Raw genomic sequence first — 17,914 nt, 5'->3', positions numbered from 1 at the left:
TATACATTTAAATTTGTTTCATAATTTTCTGTCTGTAATGTTCCATCTCTTAATGTTACAGTTAGAGGGCTGAGATGCATTCAAATTCCTCTAAGTTGGATAATAAAGTTGTATTGATTTCCATAATTACATTTTCTATATCACATACAACACTATCTGGTATTAGCAATTCTGCAATTCTGTATAAGTGTTATTTCATCAACCATGGAGTTGACTCACTGTGAACTCTTTTCATCAGTAATACAAGTTTATTGAAACATCAAATATCTTTTTTTATATTCTGTACATGCAAATGATTTAAAGCTGAAGTAGGCGAGGTTGGAGCAAATATGATTAAAAAAAGTTATTTTAATTAAATGGTTGCTATATCCTGACAGTAGTGCATGAGACAGGTAATCTGAAAAAAAACATATTCCTCTGTGTCCTCTGATGTCTGCAAGATCTTACAGACCGGAGGAAAACAACCAGTCAGAGCCGAGCTGGAGTCTTGCTGTCTCTGAGCAGCTGTCAATCACTCGCAAGCTCCGATCAAACGGTCAAACTAGGCAGCGCTGATCAAATATTAATCAATATTCTGTTACTGTAATGCCTATTTCTCAACTCAAATGTTTCCAGAATCATCTTGTAGTGTACTGTTTAGCTGTAAAATTAGAAAGTTTGTGACGCGGCAGCCATGTTGAGATCAAGTTGAGGAAATACCAAGCCCCGCCCACCAGCCGGAGCTCAGCCAATAGGAATGCTCTCTCTCTCTGAAATGACCTGTGATTGGCCAAAGTCTCCCGTCACGGGCTAGATTTTCTAAAGCCTGAAAACAGAGCCATGAGGAGGTGCAGAAGTCTAGTTTTCTCTCAGAACACTTGAATTACAATATGCTGAAAGGTTATTATGGAATTTCTACCCAATGATGCCAGAAACATTCAGCCCACCCTCACTTTAAGAGTCATATCTATCTATCTATCTACACTTTATATCCTCACCAGCTGTGTCGTTTGTGTGTATTTCTCTTGCTTAGCTAAAGAGGATAGTGACAAGCTCTGTGACTTCTAAGCTCTTCTGATCTGATCCTCCTACAGTGTGAAAGTGCTCTACAGTAGCAGCTACACTAATCTCCTCCACAGAGGACCCCTGCAGCGCTGCCGCTTCACAGCCACAACGACTGATAAACTGCATCAGGATGTCACCTTCTGAAAAAAAAGTGTACGTAATCTCACAGTTTTGTACCGGTTTGGTTCAGTTTTTCTCTCCTTAATCTAATTTCCTGCAGATCTGACCCTGCTTTATGGAAGAAAACCCCACCGCACACTCATCACTAAGCGGCCAGTAATGTCTACAAGTCCAAAAACAAACACTGACCCACACACACGTCATGCCCTTTTGGTATCACTCGCTCCATCAGTAGTAGCCGCTCACTTCATGATTTGCTCGTTTAATGCGTGATGGACAGATCCCCCCTCAGCACCACAAAAGAAAACACCTGTTAGAATCTGCCTAATCCTAGCCAGCGGTCCTGCACTTTGGGCTCTTGGGGGGCCCCGTTTAATCCGCACAAGGGCACCGGGCCAAGGCCAGGACAGATTAGACCCCCAAAATCCATCTATCCATCCATGCACACACACCTCCGAGTCTGCCCCCTATAACGAGTGTTTGAATCGGCCCCCTTAATCCTTGGACTCGGCGGAGCCCTCCACCCAGCGCACAGCCTCCTTCCCCCCCTCAACCTAATCTCCATGCATCCCCTTCATACACATCGGCAGACCTGGCCCAGCCCAGCACTCACTCACTCACTTACCCCCACCTCCTTTCCCCTCCCCCGGTGGGGCTGAAAGCCTATTGATTTGTTGATTTCTCTTCTTTTGTCTGCGGCCGGCCGAGTGTTAACGGGACATCCAGGGTCCGGGGCCCAGTGCCAGGACTTTTGGCATGGGAGATTAAGGTCCTGATCTGGGCATCTGTCACTGCCCAGTCCTCCTTCTCCCTAGTGGCTCTGGGAGAGGCCTTTCCTTCAGTCATTGTCAGTACAAATGAGCTGCTTTAGCTAAACTGATTTCATCCAGGAAGAGAAAACACGGACAGTTTACAAATAAAAACATAATCTTGAAAATAGTTTGGCAATAATTAAGAATAAAAAAGTTGCACTTGACTGATACGCACACGTTGGATTTCCATCCCTTTAGAGGACATTACATTGTCTTACATTCATTTCCTGGAGACCTAACTAACTGCTACTTGCCTAATCCTAACCCTTTCCCTAACCTTAACCTAACCTTACCCTAACCTTAGACCAAGTCTTCACCCTAAAATGTAGTGATATATGTTATGGGGACTGGCATTTTGTCCCCACAATGTGACTGTGCAAACAGATTTATGACGCACGCACGCAATACATGCATGTGCACACAGCCGTTTATTCCACACACACGTACTCATACAGATATTAAAGACTAGACCTATAATATGAATTACAATCTGTCTGTTTGAATTTAGGTGTGGTAATGGTAATCTCATCATTCAAAGAGATATTTGCATGATAATGTCCCATGTAGTCTATTAAATCAAGGTTATTAATATCATTACATATTAGTCTGTCTTGACTTTGATGATGAGACAAACATTATAAAATGATCCGAGCAGTGTTAATTCTGAAAAATATTCAATACAAAGAATATCAAAAATTCAACCAATCTCGCTACGCTTGTTGAAATGATGACTAAGCAACTATTAATAGAATAAAAAAAGTGTGCTTGTTTGCTTATTTGTATATTTATTTATGTACTTGCCATGTATAACTATACCAGCAGAGGTCATCATGAAATAAGGACAAATCTTAAAGCAACTAATACTTAATATATAAAATAATGAGGTAAATGTAAAAAAAAAGATGTTTGTAAACTGTTGAGATAAAGCCACCCAACCAAACCAACATCACATGAAATGTGTACAAAAATCCCTGAAGGCATCCATGAGTAGACATTGACGCTCCAAACCCGGTAGTTTACTTGTACTTTGTCTCCATCTAGAGGTGAGGAATCTTACATGCAAGCTGTAGTATTATGGATTTTATAGTGAGGTTGAATTTAACATTTAAGGGCACACTTTTAATACACTAACTCCATGTTTATATTCATGGTAATAACTGTTTTGTATGAGAAACTAACAATATGGTCAGAATAAATCGATTGCCTGCAAGCAAACACTTAAAGTTTGATTTTAAACATGTTTGAAGGATATCATGCATTTTGATTTTGACTTACAATCATAAGAGTTTGGCAGTTATAGCATTAAACACATTTTTAACTGTTGAAAGAACAGATCAACGTGCAAATGAGCATATTGATTTTCTTTGATGCATAGCTATATACAGTACATGTATCTGCTCTTGTCTTATTGTCTGTGTTTTCCATTTATAAACTACTGAGTGTAGGAGAGTATTTCTTAAACTGCACATTAAAACATTCTGTCATAAGTGGAGTTACATTAAATATGTTGATGCTACAACACTATCCCATGGATGAAATACCTGAGGGCGCTTGTTTTGTCGATCGACATGTAAACAGCAATACATTAATGCATAATGAATGTCCATAAAATATCGATCTAATTCAGAACACATGAGGCATTTGAGAAAAAGTCTTGGTTTATATGGCTTTTATTGGATAAGGCACATGGTGTTTTTATGATGACCTTTATAAAAGTAGCAAAACAATCGCAGTCATTTTGAAATGCTTCCCAGTTTAAAAAAAATAAAAAGGTTTTTGGCCTCAAACGGTAGCTGGATTACTATACAGTTATAAAATGTCATTATAACCGCAAGTAAAACAGCTCACCAACAGGGAATGACCCATCTGTTAAGTCATGACAACAAACTATGATGACTTCAGTTCTTCTTTCAACATCATGACTCAAACTTTGTTCACTCATTCACATCCAGCCGTAAAGCTATGACTTACAACGGCTTTAGAAAAGGAATGCACGTTACTTTCGCTGCCAGAGATAAAGCATCTTGAAAACATGTTTAAATCACATTCAGATTTAGTATCTCGAGACACAAATAACACGTTTCAAGGGGTCCCTTAAGAAAGGACAAATGCGTTGATATTATTCTTACAGATGTGTGATGTTATAAATGTTTTATTTTTATTGAAACTTATGAATACCTGACGAGTAAAATTAATAAAATGATTGTCAACGTATAATGTAATGTAAAGTTCCCAAGTGGCTCAATGTCAACTTTAAGTCGAGCAGAAGTTGCCGATTTCCAACGCTGAGTCGTGACCGGACCGACTAGTTGGAGATGAGATTGGTGCAGGGCAGTAGCGGGCTGACGCCAACTCTCTTGGCACATTCGTTCTGCAGAAATAAAATTTTAAAAAATGGAGTCAAGTTAGCTCTTAAAAGGCTTTTTCCTTAAAGCAATAGTTGGGTCATTTTGGAAAGAAAGTGAATAACTGTATTACCCAAAAAAACTATTGCTTTAAAAATATACAAGAGAAGTGATGGATCACATCCATTCCTGCATTTTCTTAATAACGACTGCTATGAGTTAGGAGAGTTTAAGAGAGAATATCACTCGATAAAATTATTGGTACAGCATCCATTTGGACAAGTGTGAGAAAAGTAGACCTATCCTCGACCAAAGAAATTCTTAGTCAACTAATCGATAAGTTGATTTAATCGACAGATCTGTGAAACTGAGTTTCTCCACAAAGAAATCACACAAAAGCACCACTTTAAATCTTGTGTTTACCAGAGATGTGCTCATAAGTTTCGTTAAAAGTCAGTCAGCATGAAGAAAGCATAAAAAACAACTAATAGACTACAGAAATCTTAGTTGACTATCAAGACCAAAACGACAGATTAGTCGACTAATCAACTAAGAGGGGGCAGCCCTAGAGAAAAACATCACTTTCCAGTCAATATACAGTCCGCATGTTCACAGAGCTGGAATGAATTACATTGTCCTTAATGTTTCAGATGACCACTTAGTTCTTTATTGTGCTTCTTACCATGTAGTTGACGACGTTGATGTGGTAGGGGATGCCGCCCATCTCCTCACACTTCTTCATGTTCATCCTCTCTGGATCTCCGGCAGCCAGAACAGGAGTGCCGGGCTCGGCCTGAGCAGCAACAACATAATTAACATGTTTCATTTTCTTTTTAATATTATGAGACTGGGCGGGTTGCAATCATTGGACTTCATATATATTTTTCTCCTAATTAGTCTGTATATCAACATTGCAGCAGTGGGATGTACTCACAGGCTCCATCCCTCTCTGGATGGACAGCAGGTCGGACATCCTGTCGGGGAACCCGGGAGCAAAGCTCTCTGGATTAATCGCCACAAAACACTGACCCTGAAAAACACAAAGCAGGCGATGACGACACAGTGAACTGTAAATACAAACGGTAAAGAGAGCCGCGACGTGATGTAATACAACCGACGTCGGACTCATCGATTGTGCTTATCTTTTAGATAGCGGCGTCTGTAAAAGATTGCGTTTCAGTACGTCAAAACTCATCTCACTCTTTGCTGATCAGACACTGTAATCATCACACTGGATTGTACTTTATCATCAGTGTGGGAACGTTTACTAAATTATCCACTGCTTAGCTAAGTGGGCAATAATTATAAAAGTAAGCTGTTTGTTTTAGCTGCGCAGTCTCAACTCGTGGTGGTTTAGTCACTTGGACTTGAGGATCACAACATGTCTGCAATACCAAACCACTGGGTTATATTTTAACTTGCAGTTAATTTTCAAGTGAACTTCTTTGATTATGCATGAAGTAATAAAACTGCAAAGCAACAAAAGTCCAAATTAAAATGGATAAATGTGGCTCTTGAATACATTTCTAAGACGTATTTGCCACTTAAGATATAGAAATGCAGCTATGAGTTACAGGTAAATCATTTCACATACAATAAGGACAAGAGGACAAAGGTCATGTCTTTTTTTTTTTTTAATGTGGCTAATATGTTCTCTAATTATGCAACACAAGCCAAAAATAAATAGCGTACCAGGTTGGCAACACGGTCTGTGACTTTCCATGTGCGGATGTTATTGCTGTACTGGGCACCGGCCAAGATACCACAGAACACTTCTACCATCATACCCAGACCGTAGCCTTTGTATCCTCCTGAGGACAACAACACAGACACACAAACGTCAGTGGTTTCATGCAGAGAGAGGAAGAATGCAACACTTTATCATATATGATATAAGCCCTCCCATATGGTGCATCATCACCACACCCTGTTCAGGACTATTGTACTATCTTCTGTCATAATCTGAAATATTGTTGCTGCATGAAAAACTTCCTTCCTGAATCATATCTTTCACTCCTACATATTCCTACTGAGACCCCCGAGGGTCGTATGGTGGAAACAATATGTAAAAATGTGTGCACAAGAATCTCAAATTAGTAAACTGGAAGGGGAAAAATATTTGAAGAGCTCAAAAGTTATGAGTCGGTCCTGGCATTTTCTGTTTGTAGTAGTTTGAGTAAATGAAAGCTCAGATTTCAAATTTCTGTTAGAAAAAAAATCAAACACCAAGTGGCAGGTTTTTGCTGCACATAACAGACTGACAGTCAGAGTAGTGTTTGAATTAGAAACCGTACCATTCCTCCTCGATTGTTACAGAAATGATACACGAGGATAGGAGGATTATTTCAATAGATAGTTGCTTTAACATCTATTTTATTGTCAATATATATTTTAATGACAATGAAAACAAACTAGAATTACCGCCTCGCAGTTGTATTTTGCAGCCGACAACTCAAGTTGCAGTTTACATCCACATCTGTCAAAAATGTCATCACTACGTCATTTTATCCTGTTAGACCTGTCTTGTGTGACATTGTCATAATTAGCATATGAATTCTTGAGTTATGGCAAAAACGTGTTTTGTGAGGTCACAGTGACCTTTGACCACCAAAATCTAAATCAGTTCATCCTTGAGTCCAGGTGGACGTTTGTGCCAGATGTAATGAAATTCCCTCCAGGCGTTCCTGAGAGATCGAGAATGGGTCGGGAGGGGGGACAACCTGAAAACATTATACTTCTGGCCCAGGTTGTTGCCGGCGCGAAGGCTTAAAAACTTAGGCAGGATCTTTCCCTCCCTGAACAGACTTCTATCAGCTGCTTTCTGACCTGTGGCTTCACTGCCGCCGATGGGCACCAGTCCTCCTCCGCTCAGAACCTTCTTCGGGTCAGTGGTCAGCTTGCCCTGGGCGTCACAGCCCCAGCCCTCAGGGATGGTGTCTCCACGCCGCTCATGGAGCTCCACCTGCGCACATAAAAAACATTGAAACATTAAGTCTTTTACACTTTTACAAGTGTTTCTATAAATTATTAGAACTCCAAGTGGCCTCTCAACTCCTTATTCATTCAGTGGTTTCAAGGATTATGCTTCTGTCACTCAAACTGGTGATGCATGTATGTACAAATCAACCAAGTCAGTGTATAAATTCTCTCTTGTGCCATGACCAACCATTGTAAAAATCTGTTTTCATTTTAGATAACTATTTAGATGGCTATTTGATAAACAGACATGTGGCGTTAAGATAAACAGCCCGCATCAAACTCTGTTGGCGCAGGTATTATCTCTCGACCTTGAGGAAGTTATGTTCTGTATGTGGGGCAACCCTGATGGCTTATCAGTATAAACAAAGGTGATGACGTGTTTTGTTATAACACCACTAATTTATTTAATGCATTAAGGCAACTTGCAATGTTTAATTAACCTCAGGACCACCGTCAGGTAGAGATACTGGCATCATATGACACCTGAAAACCTGAGGAATCCATCGGTAACAACCATGTCGTACTAGTTCGTCGTGAAGGAGGTTAAATAACGCTCCAAACTTAAAAAACTGCCATGGCTCTCTTTCTTGACAATATTTGTCATTGTTTTGTAAATTGATTTCCAGTAATAAATATATACATATGTTTGCATAAAACAGCATATTTACCCACTTCCATGTTGACAAGAATATTAAATACAGGTACATTTTAAACAGATTAAAAAAAAATGTGTGATTAATGATCGTACCTTTCCGAGCGCTACTGCTGATGTGGCCATATCCAGCACAAAGCTGTCTCCGTTTTTAGCAGGAGCTGCCACGCTGATGGGGTTGGTGCCCAAAGTGCACTACAAACAGTAGGATCACAGGATTAAAGTGAGACAGAGGTCGTTTATGGCATGAAGTACAGTTTATTCTGTGGAATAAATAAGAAATTTACCTCTTTACCACGTGTGGGAACCACCAGGGGGGATGTGTTGGTAAAGGACATGCCCTGTGGTGGTCAGATTATTATTAGATAATACAATTTAGGGAAACAGCATATTTGCCTCTGTTACTAAATAGAGCATTTAAATTAAATTCATATAAAAAGGTGGATGAACCTTTCACTCACAATCATGTTTTCCTTCAGAGCTTGCATCGCGTAGTAACCGGCAATACCGTAATGGTTGGAACCTAAGACAGAAAAGTGTCAAACATTTATTTTTTTATCGGGCGAGATTCGTTGACACCCGAGATAAACTGAAAAATAATTTTACTGCCAAAAGAGTAAATTCTATTAATTCAAATCCAACGCACTTTGCAGCCATCAGACACTACAGTGGTGTTGGTACCTCCTCTCCCTCACTTTAATTGCCTGTTATATGAGCCAAACTACTAATCTTTTAACAGTGAAGATAATCCCCTTTACACATGCTGAACGTTCAGTCCGATCAAATACACACCTGCATCTGAAACCTGAGCCTGTTAGTGTGTTTATCCAGCGGATGAACCTCAATCAAAATGCATCATACGATGTAAGTTTCTAGAATTGGACCAGTGCAGCAGTTTTGGCCTTTGAAGATTTCAATGTAGCTTGATGCTCAGACTCACCGCGCGCCACCACCCAGCCAATGCCAGCTTCTTTTGCCTTCTTAAGGGCCAGTTTCATGCAGAAGTTTCCTACCACAGGACCCAGGAGGTTCTTCCCATCCACCAGCGCTGTGGCTGCAGTCTGGTTCACCACCACCGGCTCACCGTCCTTGGCACAGATTCCTGTCTGGATGTCCTTTACATACATGTCTGTCAAGAAGGTATAGAGACAGCGAGCACAAATGATATTTAAATAGACACAAAAACCTCCAAATCATAGTACATAAAATCGAACTGATGAAATAAGATTGGGTCTTCAAAAGGCAGTGTGTAGGATTTGGCGGTATTTAGTGGTGAGGTTGCAGATTGCAACCAACTGAAACTTCTCCAGTGTGCCAAGCATGAAGGAGAACTACGGTGGCCGACATGAAAATGGTCCTATCTAGAGCCAGAGTTTGGTTTGTCCGTTCTGGGCTACTGTAGAAACACTGGGCTCCGTGTGTAGATATAAACAGCTCGATCTAAGGTAATGAAAACGCAACGATTCTTATTTTCAGGTGATTATACACTAAAGAAAACACTTAATATTATATTCCAGTTTTTGTCAGTAGATCCCCCTAAATGCTACACTGTTCATTTAATAAAATTTTAAAAGACAAAAATGATTGCATTAGGGAAAGCTTTTACATTTTGAGTATTAGTGTCACAGTTTACCAACATGTTTCTTCTTCACCACTAAAATTGTGCTGCCACCTTTAAATCGAACATGCAGATAAAGTGACTGACCCATCCTGTTGAGTCCATGGCTGTAGTGTCCCCTGTGGTCTCCCTCCACAAGCACCTCGGCCAGGCTGCGGGCGTGATGCGGCTGGGTGCCCACGCCCGTCATACACCTCTCAATGAAGCCTTGCACCTCCGCCTTGGGAATTAGACATCTGCAGAGAGGAGAAAGTCATAATCTGATGATTATATCCTCAAATAAGCATTTTTATTTTCAAGAAATTAGTCAGGTTATGGTGCACATGACAATAAGATTATTTTTTTAATTTTGGATTTTTAAGTATTTAGGAACAAAACATGATGAATGCTCCTTTTAAAAAAAACACTTTTTTTTTAGCAATAACCCTTAATGTAACTGTAATATTATGTTCTTGTTTTGTAAAGAAAGGTGAAGAAAAATGCTGTTCAACAGGTCTCTTTTCATCCCCAATATCCGTTACATTCCTCTGATCTGGAGTTACAAATCAAATAAGACTTTGGCAACTCAGAGCCAGAAAAAACAAATCCGTTAACATGGTAATATTTTGTCTGATGTTTGTTCTGTTCTTGAAGCCAATATTTGTAATTTGAGACCGAACCGAACAGAGAGTCTGACTTTTGGCCTAAAAAGCAAAGGTAACCTATTGCAATGCTGCCCAATTATGTCCCACAGAAGTCCTGCAGAGGTTAACCCTTTTTTGCAGTTTATGTTTGACAGAATGCACAAACCCATGCTAAATCAAAGTCCATCGTAACAACAGTGATTGCACAACATGTCCAGTAACCACAGACGGTCATGACAGTAGAGCTCCGCCGGTACATTAAATTGTTATTGCACACTGAGTAAAAATTCTGATGGTAGAAACACCAAAACAAAACCGCAAACTTTGTTAACTTTACAAAGCAGTTCTGTGTTCTGCGTGAATATGAGAACTGCCAGAACATCATGTACCAGATGATGTTTTGGAAATATAGTTTGACACACTGTACACACTGGAGCCACTGTCTCAGTTTCTGTCACAAGTCACATGCATGAAAACCCCCTCAGGAAACTGCAGCAATTACATAACAGAGTGACAGTTGTGTTGAATACTTTAGGGTGGGAACGGTCTCGATAAGACATGGCAGTAACTAGAGTGGTCTGTCAAGCTAAGAAAAGTCATTATTATGCCTTTAATTCTAAGATCAAACTTTTTGAAATTGTCCCTTGCAATTTCCTGCAATTTCCTACGCAGATATGAAAGTAGTTGTCACATGCTTGACATGACTAAATGGAAAGCGCATGTCCCTCAATCATCACCAGTTACAGATGGTTACATCAGCCCTGTGGCAGAGCAAAGATTGCGAGATATGTTGAGTGGAAGAAAAACGGCAGAAAATTAAAAGCTGTACAAGCGTTTGCATATACACTTTATATTTACTTTACCAAACAACAACTTTAGAGATAAGATAAGATATTCCTTTATTAATCCCGCAGTGGGGAAATGTGTAGTGTACAGCAGCAAAGGGGATAGTGCAAAAAACAAGAAGCATCAGCTAACAATAAAAAAGAGCTAAATAAAGTGTAACAAAAATATGAACCATTTAAATAGAAGGAAGTATAAAAATAGGAGCAGTATATACAGTATTGACAATAAACAGACTATTAAAAAATTGCACAAGTGGAAAAATGATATTGCACAGTGAGAATGAAGTGAAATTCCACCTAAAAATATTACACAGTAAGAGCAGACTGACAATGACAAAATAAATATAATACAATTCTAATATTATTAGACTGTCACGGGGTAAAGTTCAATGATAAAGAACAAAGTTTAGAGGTTCTTTTCTGAGAGGGGTTAGTATTACGTCATAGGAAAACCAGGACATTTTTCCTGATTGGCTTTTTTTTTTTTTTACTCGTATTCTCTGTAAATTCAATTCCAGTTAAAGGTACAGTGTGTAGGATTTGCAGCATTTAGGGGTGTGGTTGCAGATTGCAACCAACTGAGTACCCCTCCGCTCACTCCTCGATTTCCAAGACTGCGGTAATGTGAGATGCCGAGTGCAAAACTGTGGTAACGCCATTGGTTTGCTCAGAGGCCATCCTTACCATAACACTAATTTAGGAGCAACAGAAGTCAGACGGCGGCTGGCGGTACCGCGGTTTCACAAGCGTGTCGGAGAACTACGGCAGCCTTCAGGTAACGGAAAAGTGCAAAAGGGTCTCTCTAGAGTCAGAGTTTGGTTTGTTTGTTCTGGGCTACTGTAGAAACATGGCGGAGCAACATGGTGGACTCCGCTATGTAAATATGAAGGGCTCATTCTAAGCTAACGCAAAACACAACGATTCTTAGTTTCAATCGATTATACGCTAATGAAAACAGTTCTAAATATTATATTCCAGTTCTGCTCATAGATCTCCCGAAATGTTACACACTGTTCCTTTAAGAGACAACTTTAAGTTATATAATGATGCCTTCCAAACAAATCAGTTAACTGCAAAATGTTCTTCAAAAATACTTTCCAGAAGTTGAATGATAGATGTTACGACTCACTGTGATGAAACATGTTTGGATGACTAATAACCAGATTAATTATAAAATCTTGTTTTTTTAACCCTGACAGAACACATCGAGGTCTCTGTTTTCTAGTCTGTAATGCTGACCACAGTACGTGCTACGTCATGTCTTCCTTCTCCATTGTCCTTCTCACTCTTTACTCTATTCCCTCGTTTCCTTCATTGTACTTTGGGGTATTCGGTGGTTAGAGAACGGAAAGTTTTTGGAATGCACCATGATTGGGTCCAGATGTGTGCTCTTGGCGAGCTGGATCGGCCTCTCACTTCCTTTCTAAAATAACACTGTGTTCTGTACAAAGAGCTCTGCTCAAAAAAAACAATAACCGATGCAAGTCATCGAATCTTCTGCACCTACCGAATCCCCCTTTCCACTGGCCCAAACTACAGTATCGGATCCACTATCCAACTTTCTGTTATAGCATCTGGTTTAAGTTTCTAGCAAAAGCATCCGACTGTGAGACCAACAACTCTGAGACCAAAATCTGCAAGATCTCCAGAGCAACATATATGAATTCTTGAAACGTATACAAGACACCAATATTTCCAACATTTAGGACCACCCTTACAAGGACAATTGTGAGGACTATTTGTGAAATTCACTCGTGTGTAAATCAAGTTGTGGCACATACAATAGCTCAAAAAGGACACCGTGTACACCTACAGCTCACAGCGCACCAACCCAAACCCCTCCCATCACTAACTGCAACCAAACATGTCTGCTTCAGTTTTAATCCAGCTAAACCAGTACATCTATGCCCTAAAGCATGTAAATATACTCATGCCCGAGTGTCAACACCACTCGTGTCTAAATGCTAAATATGAAACTAACTTATTATAGCTTTGCATAAAGACTGGAATCAAAGGCAAACAGCTGGCTTTGTTCTGTTCAAAAGTAATAAAATCCACCTTCCAGCACCTCTAAAACTCACTAATCAACACGTTACATATCTTCTTTGTTTAATCTGCACAAAAACCAAAGTGTAAATTTCTTGTTTTGCTATTTCTATTACTTTGCAGGGACCAGTAACCTCCTGGAGTCTCCGCTGGTCTTGGCGAAGAAATATCCGGCACATAATCCCCCATAAAACGGCACACTTTCATTTTCACACTTTGTTTTTTTTGTACGGATTAAATAAACAAGAGATAACATGATTACCAGTATCTTTAGAGATACTGGTAGGCTTGTAATTGCCCCTGGACAGAACCAGACTAGTCCTGTGTTTTCATCTTTATGCTAAGCTAGGCTAAGCTCAGTGAGAGTGGTATCAATCTTCTCAGATATCTAACTCTGGCCAAGAAAGTATGTGTAAAAAGCAATTGCCAAAATGTCGAACTATTCCTTTGAAAGGATTACATATAGCTATGTCACCATAGTTTAGGTGTTGTCAATTCAGCAGAAGGTCAAGCTGCAATTTGAGACCTCACTAATATATCATGCTGTTATTATTTTATTTTACCTTTAGTGAATCTGGACTCTTTCACGGTCAAATCTCTCCACTTTCTAGTTTTTGACCTTTACCCGAGTCAATATTGTACTGCAGGCCCCCCCTCCTTACATGGAGACATAAACCATCACTGGGTTGTCTCTGGCCTCCACAGGAGTAATGACACTAACATCTGCAGGGAGGCTGGACTTGGGTTGGAGATAGGGAGGGGGCGGGGGGGTGTGAGACACATAGCAGCCCTAATGAAATCCAGAATGGAGCCTGGTAAAGTATGGAGGAGGTCCCTGTGGAAACTTATGCAATGTCTTATGTAAGAAGGGAGCAAAAACACCCTTATACAATTACAGTGTGTGTGTACGTGGGAAGTGAGTGGTGAAGCAAGAGAGAGAGCAGCCGCGACGGGAGCGAGTAACGTTATCGACTCTGGCCAAAGCAGGCAAAGTTAACAATGTTTAGTTTGTCTGTTCTGGGCTACTGTAGAAACATGGTTGACTCAGTGAAGAATATTAACGGCTCATTCTAAGATAACAAAAACAATTCTTAGTTTCAGGTGATTATACGCTAATGAAAATATACTTATTAAAATGATATATAAATAGATCCCTTTAAAATGCTACAAACTGGTCCTTTAATGTTTAATCTTCGTGCTACTTTAGTGTCTGATGTGCGGCGTAGCGCCGTCTCCTGGAAGGTCAAGTCTGTGTGGCTAAACATTATACAAACAGCGTTGTGAAATTTGCAGATGATACAACAGTGATAGGGCTCATTGCAAATAACAATGAGATGGCATATAGGGACGAAGTGAGTAACCTGACCATGTGGTGTCACAACAACAATCTGTCACTGAATGCGGAGAAAACTTATAAGGAGCTTATAATTGACTTCAGGAGAATTAAAACTGTTCATCACCTGTTGATATAAATAACACTCCTGTTGAAATTGTCATCAGCTTCAAGTTCCTAGGCCCTCATCAACTTCTACCGGTCCACAATAGAAAGCATCTTAACTGGATGCATACTGGTCTGGTTTGGCAACATTACATCATATGACCACAAACTCCTGACGAGGACAGTGAAAACAGCATCAAAAATTATTGGATCACCGTTACCACAGTTACAGGACATTTACACCACTCGCTGCAGGAAGAAAGCACTTTGTATCATGCACGACACAAGTCATCCAGCATATACACTTTTCTCATTTCTCCCTTCAGGGAAGCGCCTACAGAGCATTGGAGCTCGGACCTCTCGCCTCAGAGACAGTTTTTACCCTCAGGCGGTCAGACTACTGAACAGTAGCACTAAATGAATGCAGAGCTGTGGATTGTTTTATAATTTTATTCTCAGGTATTGTCTTATTTATTGTAGTATTTATCAACTGTACTATTTATAGATTTTAAGGGCTGAGAGAGAGCCAGGGTAAAATGCATTTCATTGCATTTCACTGTACTTTTAAATGCATATGACAAACTTGAAACTTGTTCAATTTCTGTGGTTCAAACAAGAGTTGAGGGAAATTCATGCAGTCTACTTTTTTTGGAAGTGATATATTAAAGTCAGAAAACTAAAACTGATATGAATTAACATCCATTTTTATTATATTCGTTTTTTAAACAGGCAATATTGTTTCCATTTAGTCTTAGTTTTTCTTAAAGGATACAGTTTTTATTTAGGTTCAGTTCACTAACAATATTTTTAACTGCTTATTTTCATTTTAGTTTCAGTTCTCAGTTCACCATAATAACCTAAGGAGGAAGTGACTGAAAATCGTTTGAATGTGTGCAGGAGGGTGTGTGCTTACTTACTCTTAGACAAGTCTACAAGGTTAAACACTAGTCTGCAGGCTTTAAAATGTAACCCGAAGTCTGGTGCAGACTGCTGCTACTATTGTTTGGTTTTAATGTATGTTCACACAGGACTCCCTAGAAAACAGTATTGATACAGAGCAGATCAATAAAGTGAATTGAACTGAGGTTTGATGAAATGTGACGTGGTCAGTGGTGGAAGGAGACTGCTACTTAGAACATATCTGCATCACTCTGCTCTGGTCAAGTCTTCAATTCAAAATATGTACATGAATGCATGTAAATAAAACAAAAGCACAACTTAAATGCGTGGCATAATAATCAGCACATGAAACAGCCAAAATAAATTGTTCTTTCTAAACATAAACCAAATCTGTTTTGCAGACAGCATGCTTTGCACACTGGCAGTATCAATGACCTGAGCTGATCCGAAGTCCAATAGTGCACATGATTAAAACTGTTCAAGGGAACGGTGCTAACTTTATTTTGCCAAAGTTAGAAAAAACGGCTACAATGACTTTTTTGCGTGGCTCATGGCCAAGTGGAAGAAATATTCAGATCTGGGGAAATACTCTATTGCAAGATTGCATTCAAAAACGCACTCTACTGCAAGTCTGTGAGTCTTATCATTAAGACCATCAAGACAAGTTTTTCCTGTTATGTCTTGCAGCTCATGCACGCACTAATAGTCTCTGTATCACCCCTGATCTCCTGTAATTGGAGAGCAGACCTCCTTACCTGCTCATGTTGACTGTCCGGCTTGCTGCTCTTGGTGCTGCTGATCTGTTGGTGCCGATGATTCACGGGACGACAGCAAGCCAACTTCCTCTTCAAGCTTTTAGCTGCAGAGTTTGGAAACGCCCAACGCTGTCAAATCTATCAGGTATCCTGCGTGTCTGTATGAAGGCTGTGGGCGTGTTGGAGGAGAGGCTTTGGTTGGAGGGAGTTTCTTCTCTGCGCGCCATCATCATCACCTTCCTTTGGGTTCCTGCACACATATGGGTGGAAGGAAATGAGAATGCAGATATATTGGCCAAACAATCATTAAAACGACACTTAACTGACATACAAATACCGTTAAGTAAAGCAGAGGTTAAAACCATCATTAAGGACTACATGCACAAAACCTGGCAAGAATACTGGGACTTAAGTGACACAGGGAGACATCTGTACAGTATTCAGACACATGTAGGAGCCCAAGGGAAGAGATGGTCATTACCTGTCTGAGAATAGGACATACAGGATTAAACAAAACACTCCATAGAATAGGTAAGCACCCAACTGGACTATGCACACACTGTAATAAACCAGAAACTGTCAAACATGTTCTTATAGAGTGCAACAAATATGACGAAGAAAGGGAATTGATATCAGGAGTAAATGATGGAAATATTACAATCTGCTAGGAAAGACATCTAAGAAAATACACAATCTTCTAATTACTTAAGGGCAACAGGAATAATGGAGAATTTTATTAATATTATTATTAAAAATGATTAATTTCTCTCTTTTCTTTCTTTTTTCCTGCCAAGCTACTGCTCCACACTCCAGTCCAGTAGGTGGCGGTAATGCACCTATAGGCTGGTTTGCCAACCGCCAATACACACCAAAGAAGAAGAAGACCACCACCTCCACCACACAGGGGCCCTCCTGTTGGAGAGGTCATAGGGCTGCAGGAGTTACGTAAATTGTGCACGTTGCTGCTTCAGTGTTTGACATGATAGGTAGCCTACCTTTGGAGAGCACATGTTGTACTGACGGTTAATGGTCCCTGACAAATACAACATTGTAATATGCACACAAGGGCGTCTACTGTAGATGATCACGAGGCTTTCTGTGCTTTCTGGATGAAAGTGCAACTGCATTGACCAACTGACTTTTCTAAATTAGCCAACTTTATACATTCATTGAAAGTAATAAAGGTTTACCAAAATAATAAAAAAAAGCTCAATCTCAAACATTACAAAAAAGTATTGTAGGATAAGTCACTATCATGCACAAGTTAAATATGTTCCTGAGTGATTTTCCATATTCCTAACAGACATGTTTTGTAAACAAACAAATACATAAAACCTTTAGCAAGATATGCTGGCTGCAGAATATGTAAGATATAAGAAAAACAATAATAAAAACTTTGCATCTGTGGATGAAGCTCTGTTTGTAGTTATGAGTCCTTTCAGTCAATGATACAGTCTGTTTGAGAAGCAACCAAAGTCACAAGTTCTTGTAACATTTAACCAGCTTATAAAGTGTAGTCAGTTATGTAAGAGACGGAAAGTGAAAGGAGATGTGGGGGTGGGGATGACGCACACAAAAGGTTGAAAAAAAGCTGAAACTGAACACCAACATGGACACGCATTCACCAAGAATTACATTAATTTGTTTTCTTAATTCTGCTGCCATAGCTACGTACGCATGATGACAGACCGGTGGTGAAAGAAGTACTAAATTCTTTTACTTAAAAGTAAAAATAAT

The 17,914-nt window shown here is 39.7% G+C and overlaps 1 protein-coding gene across 1 annotated transcript; it reads right to left on the bottom strand.

Annotated features, from left to right (window-relative positions):
• Window positions 1-3,628: 3,628 nt before the first annotated feature.
• LOC141766797 (putative oxidoreductase YjmC) lies at window positions 3,629-16,337 on the bottom strand. Its single transcript, XM_074633957.1, has 11 exons — window positions 16,178-16,337; window positions 9,658-9,806; window positions 8,893-9,081; window positions 8,414-8,475; window positions 8,240-8,293; window positions 8,049-8,147; window positions 7,148-7,283; window positions 6,014-6,132; window positions 5,256-5,351; window positions 5,004-5,114; window positions 3,629-4,347 (listed from the first exon to the last, which is right to left on the bottom strand). The coding sequence occupies exons 1-11, from the start codon at window positions 16,183-16,185 to the stop codon at window positions 4,282-4,284; spliced, it is 1,089 nt and encodes a 362-aa protein (XP_074490058.1). The 5' UTR covers window positions 16,186-16,337; the 3' UTR covers window positions 3,629-4,281.
• Between the last annotated feature and the right edge of the window lie 1,577 nt (window positions 16,338-17,914).

This window comes from Sebastes fasciatus, chromosome 4 (assembly GCF_043250625.1).
Source record: "Sebastes fasciatus isolate fSebFas1 chromosome 4, fSebFas1.pri, whole genome shotgun sequence".
NCBI lineage: Eukaryota > Metazoa > Chordata > Actinopteri > Perciformes > Sebastidae > Sebastes > Sebastes fasciatus.
Note: the sequence above shows the minus strand (reverse complement) of the source record. Positions and strands in the feature narration are given on the sequence as shown.